Below are 13,215 nucleotides of genomic sequence, written 5' to 3'. Positions count from 1 at the left end.
CTGACATTTTCTAAGAAGTTCACACCCTCTGCAGAGCACGTGTCATCCTACCACCAAACACCTCGATGTTTCACAAAGTCCTGGTGAAACAGGTGGCTCTTTATATCCTAAGACAGCCTCAGAACATCTTGTCTTTGCATGCTTATTTCCTTTCCCCTGGAGTGGCACCGTCCCAGTGGTCATGCCTCCCGCTTGACAAAACCCCCAGCAGCACCAAGTATACATTAGAGATGGAGATGTGCACCTGGGCTCCTCCGCTTACCTGGGGGCCTCCAGGCTGCACAGCACAGGTGAGACCATGAGGACCCGCAGTTTCAAAGGTTTTCCCACAAGGATCCTCCATGGTTGAACATGGGATGTCTTGGATCCGGTTCTGACAGACTGTAGGTAATTCTAAGACTGACCTTTTCAATTCCTTAGGGAACTCTAGATGCTCTTTTGAGGGGACCAGACACATCGGGGTTTCACAAAAATAAAGCTAAACATTCCTGGCATAGGCTCGTTCTGCCTTGACAATCGCATCCGTAAGGATGTGGTTTCTTGCTCACACCTAAGCAAGTGATAAACATGTACTAGCTCTATGTGGAGGCCTTGAGGTGCATTATGTCAGTCATGATGACCACTTATGGCAGGACTACTTGGTGATAGGGCAGCCCAGGCTGAGATTAGTCGACTTGCTTGAGGTTACCAAGCCAAGGAGGATGGGAATGGATGGTGCAAGCCAGGCCTGACTCCGACCACTGGGCTCCTCAGGCTCGTGCACAGTCTGCAGTCTAGGCTTCTACTCCCAAGCTGGGACAGGCAGAGCACCATCTACACCAAGCCTCCAGTTGGGGCCCAGCCCCTGGGGAGCAGACATAAAACCCTAGCCTTGCTCCTTGCCCCTGATATACCCGTTGGGATGGTGCCATTTGATGGCCATGAGCAGTAAGATGCCAGGTGGGGGAAGGGGGCTCCTAAGTCCTCTCAACCATGGCCACAGTGACCCTGAGCAGTTACTTTCCTCCATGGCCTCATCAGCCACAGTGTGTTTTATGTCACAACGTACCACGTCTATATATGAAGCTCACAGGAGGACACGCTGTGAGATCCTCTCTACCACAAACTGCCACCTTCTACTCTCTATCCCTTGTCACTCCACTAAATCAACAAGACGCCCATCATGGCCCTTTACATTGATTTCCTGGCCCACCAATGGCTTGCAAAGCCATTCTGGAAACAGAGGGCTGAAGATCGACTACAGACTTCTTTGGGAGGCAGGAGCAGAGCCCAGCTGCCTGGGGAGCACATGTGCAAAAGCAGTGGCCAGGTGGCTCCACAAGGCCCCTGTGGGTTGTGTGAGTTGCACGAACCCCAACTGATCCAAATGCTGTGCTTGGAGTAGCCACTGAAAGTTAATCCAATTGGCTGGACTGCAGTTCTGTGGAGCCACCGCGCCCGTGGCCCCTCAGTCAAGGGGCTAGTGGCGGGCACTGCAGGGCAGACAGGGTACAGCAGCGGAGCCCTGCCCTGAGGGGGCAAGCGTGGCTCACCTTGTTCATCAAGCAGTTGTCAGCAATTTGTATTCAGATCTCAGGGTCAGAACAGGAGGTGGAAGACAGACAGAGGCTGTCCCGGGGCTCTAGGCACGGAGAGACAGGGTTGCAGGGAGAGCACTCCAGTCTTCCACGCTGGCCAGGGCAGACTGTCCCCACCAATGCCCCAAGCTGCCTGGGTGTCCAGATCACTGGCAGTTCTTGTGCTTTCCCGGGCAAATGCAAACCCCTAATTCCAGCACTAACTTCCTTCCAGGGCCTAACATTTGGGAATCATCAATAACTCAACATTTGAGTTATTCCGTGGTCAACGGCTGCTGCTATGACACCAATTCCTCCACGGCAGCAGCCAAGTGCCAGCCGGAGACAGCAGGGAGGGGGAAGGGAGGCCTGGCCTGCATGTCCTCCTCCCCATTCCTGGTTCACTTCACCTCCTGACACATACGGCCCTTCCAAGGACAGGGGTCCCTGAGGAACCTAACACAAGCTCTGGGCTGCTAGGAGGCTCTGCTCAGCTCAGCCCCAATTCATGGCAAAGGACATCTAGCCTAGGAGATGCTGGTCTCCTCAGTATGACCTCAAGAGACTTAAGGTCTCCATCCTACTTCAGGGAAGTATCCAGAAAGGATCCAGTCTTGCCATAGCTTTGACAGATACCAGGTGGCTCAAGGGCTTATCCACAGTACAAACTAGATCTTGACAGTGGTTTTTAAATTCAAGATTATATTTCCCACCATGGATTGGATTCTGTTTCAAGTTAAAGGGGCCCATTGATAAATGGATGAACAAAAAGCTATCTGTACCTACAATAGTGTTCAGCCACAAAAAGGAAGGAGATCCTGACATGTGCCCCATGGGTGAGCCTTAAAGGTCCCAGACCAAGTGGAAGAAGCCAGTTGCCACACCACCACCGCAGGATCCACTTACACAAAGGACACAGAGTCCTCAGAAACAGCGACAAAGTGGAATGGTGGCTGCCCGCCATTGGAGGGTGGAGGACATGGGGATTTGGTGGTTAATGGGTACAGAATAAAAGAGCCCTGGAGACGGTGCCCTGATAAGAAGTGCACTTACCACCACTGACCTGTATACCTCAAAACAACTCCGACTGTAAATATGTGTATTTTACAATATATTTTTAAAAAGGGAACAAGGTAGAAACAAAGGAGAACTCTCCTCTGCGGTCCCAGCTGGCTCATCGCCCAGACCAATGCCAACCCGAAACATGAAAAGCTGTCCCAGATGATGCCCCCCCCCCACCCCGTGAACTCCCATCACCTCTCAGGCCAACGTGCCGTCCTCCTCCCTGTGGGCACCCTGCTCGGGCCCTCAGCATTTGGGGACTTTGGAGCGTCAATGTTGTTGTGTAAACGAGATCCCCGGGGAGCCTGGCCGTGGCCACCCATCAAGCACACAGCTGGTGGGTGCATTACCTGGATGGGTAGCCGGCTGCACTGATCCGGATTGTCTCCAACACCCCACATGCCCGGAGCTGCTGCACTGCTCTCTTGGGGTCAAAGCTGCGGAGACAGCAAGACAGGTTGTAAGTGGCAAAGAAACAGGAGCAAGGGACAGAGGACTTCTTCCTGCACGGAGCCACAGACTGCCATGCACCTTGAGCTCAGCCGCCACGTGGAGACAGACTGACCTGACTTGGCAGGCGCGGGAGTTAGAGCAGCACTGTGTGTGTCCCTGCTCTCACCTGGGGTACGTGGTCTTTCTCTTGGCAGACGTGAATTCTGTGTGCCCTCCAGGACCCACTCCTGCTTCCTCCCCAACCCTTCCCTTGTTGTTTCCACCTGCATGGGCATCTGCATTCATTCAAAGGCCAACTCCTCTGCACGTGCCACCACAGCAGCGCTTGGTTCAGGAATTAGAGGGTGAGTTCCCGGCCAGGAGGACCTGTGGTCTGAACTGTGACTTGGTCACTTTCCAGCTGCATGGATTATTTAGGGAAAGAGCATCATGGCCTCCTCAGGCCTTCGTACCCTCACCTATGTAACAGGGTCTAATAGTAGGATCCCTTTTCTTAGTGTTGGTGCAAAGATTGAACCCAATGGCCAGGGAGAGCAGTTAGACCACCATGCATGCATGTTAGACCAACACTGGGATGCATGCATGGTCAGCTGCAGTTGTGGTGGCTGCCCAGGTAGGATAAGGAAACCCAGCTGCTCGTCCGCAGAGACATGAGGCATGTCTGCAATAGCTCACCTGCCCCAAACTGCTGTTTCGCATGAAACCCCAGCATTTACTCCAACATGTACATTGAGTAGGACACTGTAAGGTCAGCAGCCAGGCGTGGCCTGAGAGCGTCCACAGAGGGACAGAAGCGGACAGAAGCAGTGCCCCAAGTGGTACATGATAACCCGGTACAAGCACTGCCAGAGACGGGAGAGTACCAGGGCCAGCTCGGGCAGCAGGGAGTCCTCACAGGGAAGCACGAGCTGGACCAGAACCCATTCCTGCTCACAGTTGGCGAAGACCACTGTCCACCTGTGAGGGGATGGGAAGTACACGCACCCTCCCTTTCTGTTTCTCAGCTCAGCCCGAGCCCAGGGCCACACAGGCCTAGCACACCTTCCAAGTCAGCAGGTAGCCCATCTGCCCAGCAGAGACATGTGTGGCTTCATCTCCAGGACCTGGAGTGGCCTCTGGCCACCCTTGCCTGCTGCCTCCCCAACGGCCCAGGGTCTTCTCACAGCTTGGGAGTATGGATCAGAGCTCTGCCCTGGAGATGTCCCCTGACTTCCCGCTTCCACATACCACCACTCAGGTCCCAGTGCTAGCCTCTCTTGCGCCAACAACCCAGACGTCCATCGAAGCACATGGACTGGATCAGCAGGCACCTCCCACACACCTGATGGCCATGAGCTGACCTGAGTCCAGGGACTCCTTGCCTTCCAGGCCAACCCTGGGACTCAGGGTCCCCAGGGTCATCCACATGGTCCTCCAGGCCCATGCCCCTTGGGCCTCCCCAGCCACCTCTGAACCTGAGCAAGTCTGGCTACTTTTGACACCCAGCTCCTCCAGGAAGTCCTCCCGATTACTCCAGCCCCAAGGTGCCCATGGCACATAGGTGAGGGACAATCAAGCACTGAAGTCTACACAGTCCCCAACAAGGGGGCTACTTCAGGGGAATGAGTTTGACTTTCCTAAGCAGGCCAAGAGCTCCTCATGGAAGGTCCTATGGGCTGAAATAAAACCAAAGGAGCCTATACGTGTGTGGAGCCTTCGCTACACCTGGAGCCCACCTGGGCACCCCCTTTGCTGTATTCTGATGCGTCACCAGGATGCAGTGCAGTACTGGGATCCCCGCAGACCCCTCACCGATGTGCAGGGGTAGCGAGACATTGAGAACATGGAACATCAAGGCTGCTGTGACCTTGAGTGACCTGAGACAGCCTTTGGGATGCAGGCTCTGCTTCCCTCAGCCTGGAGGTGGCCAGCTGGGCCTGGAGTCAGGATGTGCTGGAGCTTGGGAACAGCTTCCTGTGGGCTTCTCCCCCAAGGTTCTCTGCACCAGCATTCCCCAGGCCAGGCCAATCCAGGCCACTCTGCGTACTAGGGGTGGGCAGCATGCTTGGCAAGCATCTGTGATCTCTTGTCCCTTGTGGGTCCACCTGCGGTCCCACCGACTTTCTGCGCACACACACACTCTCCTCCCAAGTTGGCGGCATTCTTTTCCCCATGGGATGTGGGGGAACAGGGCAAGGGTGAAGTGGAAAACTTGGTATGGCCACGGACAGCCTGTGCCACTCCAGGCAACGCATCATCTCCCTGAAGCTCCTTTTCCTCCCTGGTCCAACAGAGGCTGAGGCTCTCTGCCCAACTCTAATTCACCAGTTTGTTGTAAGGACTAAGTGATAGAGAAGAACGACACCATGGGGAGAAAAAAAGTAGACGCCAAGACGACACTGCCACCCTCCTTAACTGCTCACGCCCTGGGGACGTGGACAGCCAGCCAACCTTCTGCATTTTAATCTCATGTCTTCAATAGGAAAGAAAGCCCAGGGTCACCCGCATCTCTCACCGTCTCACTGCCTGCTACCAGGTGACCAAGGGCAGAACACCAGCCATCCCACCTAGTGGAGTTGGGAGAACTGTGGTGGGTACACACAACACTTCATTTGGGACCGCACAGTCACCACCGATAGACGAGTCCATCTGCTGAAATGCAGGGTTATACCTCTTCCTCCCAATGAACCTGCAGGGTCAGCAAAGCCAGCAGCTTGGAACCCAGCTCCCCACAGCAGTCACGTGCGACCTCACTGATTTTGCACACGCTGCCAGCTCCAGCTGGGACTCAGTCTCTGTGGCGTGTTGCAGTCATGCTTCAGGACCTCAGGACTCCCAGGGCTGTCTGTTCCTGAGGCCAGGGAGCAGGGGGGACCGACCCTCAGCACACTGGCCAGGTCCTCTAACTAGCGACCCCAGATTTATCACACTTGCCCAGGCCACCTCCACCCTGGACACTTCCCCACACCCCCTGCTTCTCTGTTCCTGCAGCACCCCCATGTACCCACAGACGGTCACATCTACACTGCTGTCCGTGGTCAGTGCTGGTAACTCCTTAAGGATGAAGGACATTCCCACTTGTCCTCGCCCAGCATCCAGTGAGCAAGGGGTATGATAGATGTTTTTTGAAGGAAGGAGAGGAAAAAAGACATTTCTGTAAGAGATGCTATCAAAGCACTTCGTGGAGGACGGCATCCTCCGCTAGGGGCACAGTTCTGTCCTCCGAGGGACAGCTGGCAATCATAAAGTATTTCTGGTTGTCACGGTGATGGGGATGCTGCCAGCATCCAACAGGACAGCCCCCCATAATAGCATATACCTGGCCCAAAGGATGCTAAGGTTGAGAGAGCAGTTGTAGGGAATGACGGGAGGCATACAGAACTTTCCTTCTAGAAGGATGCATCTGTATTTTTAATAAGATACATATATTATAAAATGTTATATATCTTACTCATCAAAAATTTTATGCTTCTCACAGATCATCTACGCCATCTCCTGGATTCCTTTAATCAGGATGCTCAGTTTTAGCTCCATTTAGCATATAGAGAAATGAGGCCAACAGTACAGGGCTAGCTCGTGGATCAAACACTTGCTTGCAGAGCCCCAACCAGAATCCAAGTGCTCTGACCTGGCTCAGTATTCTCCCCACTTTATTACGGCAATTTTGGGCCTGAAGGCAAAAGAAGATCTTAGAAATGTGGGCCATAAGGACCAGATAGTCATCCTGAAAGCCCCCAGCATCTCCCTTCATCCGGGAGGGGAGACCCAGCAGGGGAATCAAGCAGGTGGCAGGCACCAGGTCCTGAGGAATGAACTGCCCAAGGTTGCCACTGGTTGAGGACAGAGCTGGTACCCAGCCCTCGACTCTCCTCCCTGGGGCCCCTGCACGGCACTCCTGCCCTTCACACATGATGGAAGCCTCTCACTCACGCCGCCCCACTAAACAGCCTCTCTTCTTCTGGAGTCAGCTGGTAAACATGTCACATGGAGAGAATTCCTAACTACTTCTCAGAAATTTGGAGGAAGAGAAGAGAGTCAACAATCAGCACGCTTCAAGGCAGGCTGACTCAGTGTGGTCTTCCTGACCTTTTACAGCACAAGGCCCACTGGAGCACAGGTCAAGCTTCATGAGATACTAGGAAGAGTAGAGGAGAGTTCAGATACTCTTACAGAGTTGCCAGGATAAATTGCCAGAAGGAAATTATGCTAGGACTAAAAAAGGAAGTCAGAAAGCTGGGAATAAAGTGCTCTAAAAATTTAGAAATATACCTCCTTGGGCCAGAAGACAGAGCCTGGGTGGTGGCTGAGGGCCATGGACTAATGGGTTATGGAAGTAGATAAGGGACTGTCCTAAAGGCTTTGAGGAACATTATAGGCAAGATACAGAGTCTAAAACAATTTCACAGAAGGAAGAGAAAAGGGAAACCAGAATACATTTTCAAGGAGATTCCATGAGACTTTGACCATGACTGGACATGTAGGAGTCAGAGGGAAGAATCAGGGCTTATACTGTCCAACATGGTAGTCATTAGCCAGCTACAGCTATCTGAATACAACTAAAGTGACAAGATTCAGTTCCTCAGTCACACCAGCCACATCCCAAAGCACACAATAACCATACATGACTGGTGGCTACCATCTTGGACAATGCACATTATAGAGCAGCTCCACCTATCACAGAAAGTTCTCCTGGTCAGCACTGGTCCAGAGTGACTCTCAGGTCTGGGGGGTAAACGAGCTGTCAGGAAATGGTTACCCCATTTACCATATAACAGACCAAACAGGAACCGTTTCTTGGGGGAAAACAAGGAGTCTGATTTCAGACACGCTGAATGTGAATCAGCCAACAAAGCTGCAGCAGGCATTCAGAAAGTCTGGTCTGGAATTTGACAGAGACGTACAGAGTTGCCATTATACAGATTTGGGTGGGGTCAACCATGCGGGCATGGACAGAACAAGATAGGAGTAGAAGTAGAATTTAGACCAGCAAAGGCTGAGGAGTGGGGTGGGGGAAGGTGAGTGGGTATGGCTAACTGCAGCAACTCAGTGGTAGAGGGGATGTGAGATAGAGGACCAGCTTTATGTGTCATCACTCAACACGTCACTTGAGATCAAGTTTCCCCAATGGAAGAGGCCTCCCCGACCCCTCCCACTATCTTCCCACCTCTGAATTGAACATCTGTTGTGAGACACAGGTACATCTACATTTACTGACAGACTCTTATGTAGTTCTCTGTTTGATTCAGGTGTGCACACTCCTCAACACCACTGTAGACTCTGTGGAATTAGCGACCTGTATCCTCTCATTCTCTTGAATCCTTTTAGACAGCAGATAGGTGGAACTTGGTAAATGTCTGTGGGCCAGTATTCAGCATGTGAACCGTCACTATTCATCCTGCCCCAGACCCCCCTTCAAGGCTGTGCCTGGTCTCTTCCACCTGAACTTGTAAGGAAGCCAGGCTTGATCAGCCTGACTCCATCGGAGGGGCTGCTGAATAATCCCCATGCAGGCACTTACTGGAAGGGGAGCTTCTCGTCATTTGGCTTGATGCAGCGCACGTAGTGCGGCGTCGTGGCATTTAGGGTCTCCATGAGCAGGTGTAGGGAGGTACGGAACTGGAGGAACAAGACGAAATAACACCAGTTATTTTTCCCTAACATTTTGCTGATGTATAATAAAGAAATGCCCGCAGACTGGTGGCAGTAGTTGTTGATTCTATCATGGTCATTATGAATCCAGAAGGATAGGAAGAAATTCAGAGACCTAGGGTCAGATCCTATTTGACATTCCGGCCTTGCTGTAGGTCCAAAATCAAGGCACTCCCACATTCTGGCTTCAGGACTCTTTGAACCAAACAGGGAAAGCCCAGCTGCTGACACGTCTAACTCAGTGTGGTAGATTAAATGAGATGGAGGCGGGGGAGTGGGGGGGTCAGTCAGTACTGGGAAATGGGACAGAAGTCCTCACAGTGACTGGAGACTGATTATTCCTAAGCCTGAGGCCTGGAGCCCCCACCTCCAGTGCCTGGGCAGCCTGGAGGTTTGTAAAGTAATGTGAAACATCCAGAAGAGGCAAATCCTCTATAGTAGAAAGGTTAGCGGCTTTCAGGGCGTGACAGGTACCCTCCCCCCAACCCCCATCTTGGGAGACACACTGGACACAAAATCCCACAAAGACCACACAGAAGGGGCTTCAGGTTTGTGGTCCACGGGCTTATTTAACCCAACCTGCAGATTCCAGGACCCTCTTGCTTCTTCGACCAGGCATGTGTGGTCCTACCAGGGGCTAAGTGCACTGCTTGAGCCTATATTCATCCCCTTTCTCTTTCCTCTCAGTTCCCTCTAGAGAGGGCTTCCCAGTTTCCTCCTACAAAGAGCACTGGTGGCTGAAGGTGCAGATGTCAAGGCTGCTTTGGCCTCCCTCTGAGTCTGCAACAGTCCTTCACCTGCAGAGAGGTTGGCCCTGCCCCACAGCTTCCTGCCAGAGGCTTACCTGGTGGCCCACAGTTCTCTTGTGCTCCTTGTTGGAAGCTTTCAGGGGAGGTCTGGCAGAGCGGATGTTGATCTTGGAAGACGAGCCCTTCCCAGATGTAGTGGTGGCAGAAACGGAGTCCTTGTCATCATGAAACAGATCAGCCACCAGTGGGAACTAGAAACAAACACAGGAAGATCACTGAACTCGAGATCTCTTGGACTTTCAAAGCAGTTTTCTGGTACCTACCCAAGAGACCTGAAGACACATCTAGACCCAAACTTGCACACCGAAGCCCATAACCACACTATTCAGAGGAGCCACATAGTGGGAACAATATGAATATCAAACAGCTGATAAACAGAATGTGGCAGATCCATACAGCGAATACTCTTCGACGACCTAAGGGAGTAAAGTCCCCACATGTGCCACAACACAGATGAACCCTGGCCAAGTGAAAGAAGTGAGACACACAAGACCACGGAGCACACGATTCCATTTACATGAAATGTCCAGGGAACACCAAGCAGTTTAGTGGAGGCCGGGGGCCAGAGAAGAACAAAGTAGAATGACTGAAAACAAGAGCAGAGTCTCTTTCTGGAATAATGCAAATTTTCTAGTATTTATAATCTCTCCTCTCTGCTCATCCTGAGAGGCGCATCCTCCATGGACCTTCCCAGCTCACCCCTCTCTTCACGTCATCACCATGCACCCAGGTACCAGTTGAGGTCTGCACAGGGCCCTGAGTCCCCTGCTCACTGAGTCTATAGCCTCCTAGCCTCCCCCTCCATGGGGGAGTGGGCCTGAGAAAGGATTAAGGGAGATAGTCCATGTGAGCAACAGTAAAGTGCCCAGCATATAATAAGCCTTCCAACATTGCCCTGTTTTATTATTTTTATTAGAGGATATATATGTGAAAAATCTGTCTACACGGTAAAAGTTTTGAGCTGCAGACGAATTTTAGAGCTAGAGCATAAAGATAACCTCTTTGAGTGGCGGGTGAAGAAAGAAGAGCTCCCCGGAATCCTGCTTCCATCTCCATTTGTCCCAGCACCAAGGATGGTGGCTGGTATTCACTCACCTGGGGCTGCTGGTTACCGACCAAGCCAGGCCCAGAATCCCGGCCTCCGGATGCCTCGGCCAAAACTTGTTTCAATACACAATCGTCTCCTAGTCATTCATGCCAGCAGCATCAAGAAGCTGGCAAAGCCTTTCTATGTGGATCATGAATAAACAAATAAATCTTAAAAAAGAGGTCGGGGGGAATCCCTGGGTGGCTCAGTAGTTCAGCACCTGCCTTTGGCCCAGGGCGTCCTGGATCCTGGAGTCCCAGGATCGAGTCCTGCGTTGGGCTCCCAGCACGGAGCCTGCTTCTCCCTCTGCCTGTGTGTGTCTCTGCCTCTCTCTATCATGAATAAATAAATAAATCTTTAAAAAAAAAAAAAAAAAAAAAAAAGCTGGCAAAGCCTGATCCTGTGCAGAAACTCTTCACCATCACAGCAGCCGTCCTTGCCCACACACATAAGGTCATGATGCTTAATGCTGAAAACCAACATTTGATTATTATATCCTCCTATCAAGATTTCAAACTAAAACAGAGGAAACAAATTACTTCCTCCTAACCCCACTCTTAAGTAGCATCAGTTAACAGTTTTTACGCACTCAACCTTAGATTCAATGGTAATTGTATACCACAGCTCAGTGAATTCACACCACACACTAGTGAGTCATACGGGGTGCAAAGCCATTAAACAACTGTGCATACACACATGCAGGCATACATGTTGGGGTCGACCGTGTTCTGTGAAGTCCTAGTCTCATTTTATACTTTTCACTTGTCACATTGGAAGCTCCTGACTTCTGTTTTCTTCTGTAGCGATCTATATGCAGATAAGGATTGTGGTTCTTTAACTCCATGGTCTGGGTTGGAAGTTCAGTCTAAAAGCACCAACCAAGGACCTTAAGGCCACAAAGCATGTGGGATAAGCCGCTCAGGTCCATTGTCACTGCTGGCTCCTCCGTGGCCAACACAGGCTAGTGATGGCGTGGCTGCACTAGGGGAAGCTACGGTGTTCCTGAGTAACACACCCCCAGATCCCTGCACAGGCCTTGCTGTCAGCCAGGCAGCTTGGGAGGTCACCCTGATGACATGAAGGAGGTCTCTCAGTCTCAGGTGCCAACAGGTGACAATTCAGTTCCTATTTCAGTATTTTCAAAATAGATCAACTTGCTCTTCTGCCCACATGTGGTATTTCAAAATCACGAACATTGCCTTTCTAGAAGGAAAAGTAACTGGGCTGTCTGATGGGATAAAGACAACTCAAATAGGATTTTCAGAATCTGTGGCTAAAATGTGCACGTGCCAACATCATAAAAATGAAACATTTATTAAATCCTCATTTCCATGTGCTTTCAAAGAACAGGAACTAAAGACTAGGTCCCTGAATGGTCAGGAAACCAAACTGGCTGGCTCGTTCACTCACTCACCGATACTTAACTGGCTGCCACATGTGTAAAAAAATAAATTCTGAGCTCAGAGCTGGGAACACGAAAACAAATAAAGACAAATGGAGCCTCTTACATATCGTGGAGTTTATGATCTAGCACGGAAGGTGAACTCTCATCAATCAGCCCCATAATTAAAAGCCTGATGACAAAAAGATGATTTCCTCAAGGAAATAACAGATACACACGACTGAATCACAGCCCCAGGGTAGAAATGAGGAAAGGCTTCTCCCAGGAAGGGATGTTTGAGCTGGTGGGTCACTGGGGGCGGGCAGTAGGCAGAGAAGCCTGTCAGGGAGTATCTGCGTGTTCAGGGAACCAATATAAAGCCAAGACAGCTTTAGAACAAGCCTGAGGGGGAAATAAGAAGGACCAGCTCATGCAAAGTCCTCACTGAAGATTGGGTCTTATCCTAAAAGCAATGTGAAGCCATTAAGGGTTTGTTTTTGGTTTTTTAAATAAGAGTGCTCTATTGAGCACTTAGAATGCACCAAGCATATATGAAGATTTAGTTCTTCCAATGACCGCTAGATATTACATCCCACTTTATAGACGGGGAAACAGAGGTAAGGGTCCAAGACCACAGAGCTGGCCCATGGCAGTGCTAGGACTTGCACCCCGACAGCCTGGCCAGAGCCCAGGCAACAATAGGTCACAGAGGGGAGCAGTGACCAGTGATCTTTTGGGAAAGATCCCTGTGGCTGCAGTGTGACAAGGAGTCTGGACTCCACTGTACACAAAGCACCACAGCCGAGCAGTTTAGGGACCCAAGAGCCTACACCCTAGCAGGTCTCGGGGATGGAAGGGGCCCCAGGACAGACACCGGGCCAGGGTCAGGGGATGTTTCAGACCTGACTCTGCCCCTTAATTAGCTGTGTGACCCAGGCAAACCTAACCTTTCACTAGATTTAAAATTTCCTATCTATAAAAATGAGAGAATGGACTCAGAGGATTCCTTTACGTCTGACTCAGTCTCCTGCGTTGTCTCCCATCTGCAATCTTCCCCAGTTCCCAGGTTCTGCCCGTGAACACGGAGCTATGTTCACGTTCTGTCCAGGCTGACCTCCCCGTGCATGTGGCCATCCCTGTGCCGCGTCCCCCACAGTCTCCTCGTGCTTCCAAAGCAGAGCCTGATGGCGCCTTCCAAGAACCCTCCCTACCAAATCCAGCAGCTGGAAGTGGTGCAGC

At 51.3% G+C, this 13,215-nt stretch overlaps 1 protein-coding gene across 1 annotated transcript in view; it reads right to left on the bottom strand.

The window, feature by feature from the left end:
- The window catches only part of MYO5B (myosin VB), a 332,931-nt gene that overhangs the window by 75,182 nt on the left and 244,534 nt on the right, over positions 1-13,215 (bottom strand). Inside the window, exons 15-17 of the mRNA XM_038543976.1 lie at positions 9,544-9,699; positions 8,569-8,666; positions 2,969-3,055 (exon numbers count right to left, since the gene is read on the bottom strand). Coding sequence (XP_038399904.1) covers positions 2,969-3,055; positions 8,569-8,666; positions 9,544-9,699 — 341 coding nt within the window. The remainder of the gene's footprint in view (positions 1-2,968; positions 3,056-8,568; positions 8,667-9,543; positions 9,700-13,215) is intronic.

The sequence above is a fragment of the Canis lupus genome, chromosome 7 (assembly GCF_011100685.1).
Source record: "Canis lupus familiaris isolate Mischka breed German Shepherd chromosome 7, alternate assembly UU_Cfam_GSD_1.0, whole genome shotgun sequence".
NCBI lineage: Eukaryota > Metazoa > Chordata > Mammalia > Carnivora > Canidae > Canis > Canis lupus.
This window is presented reverse-complemented; position numbering and strand designations above follow the sequence as displayed.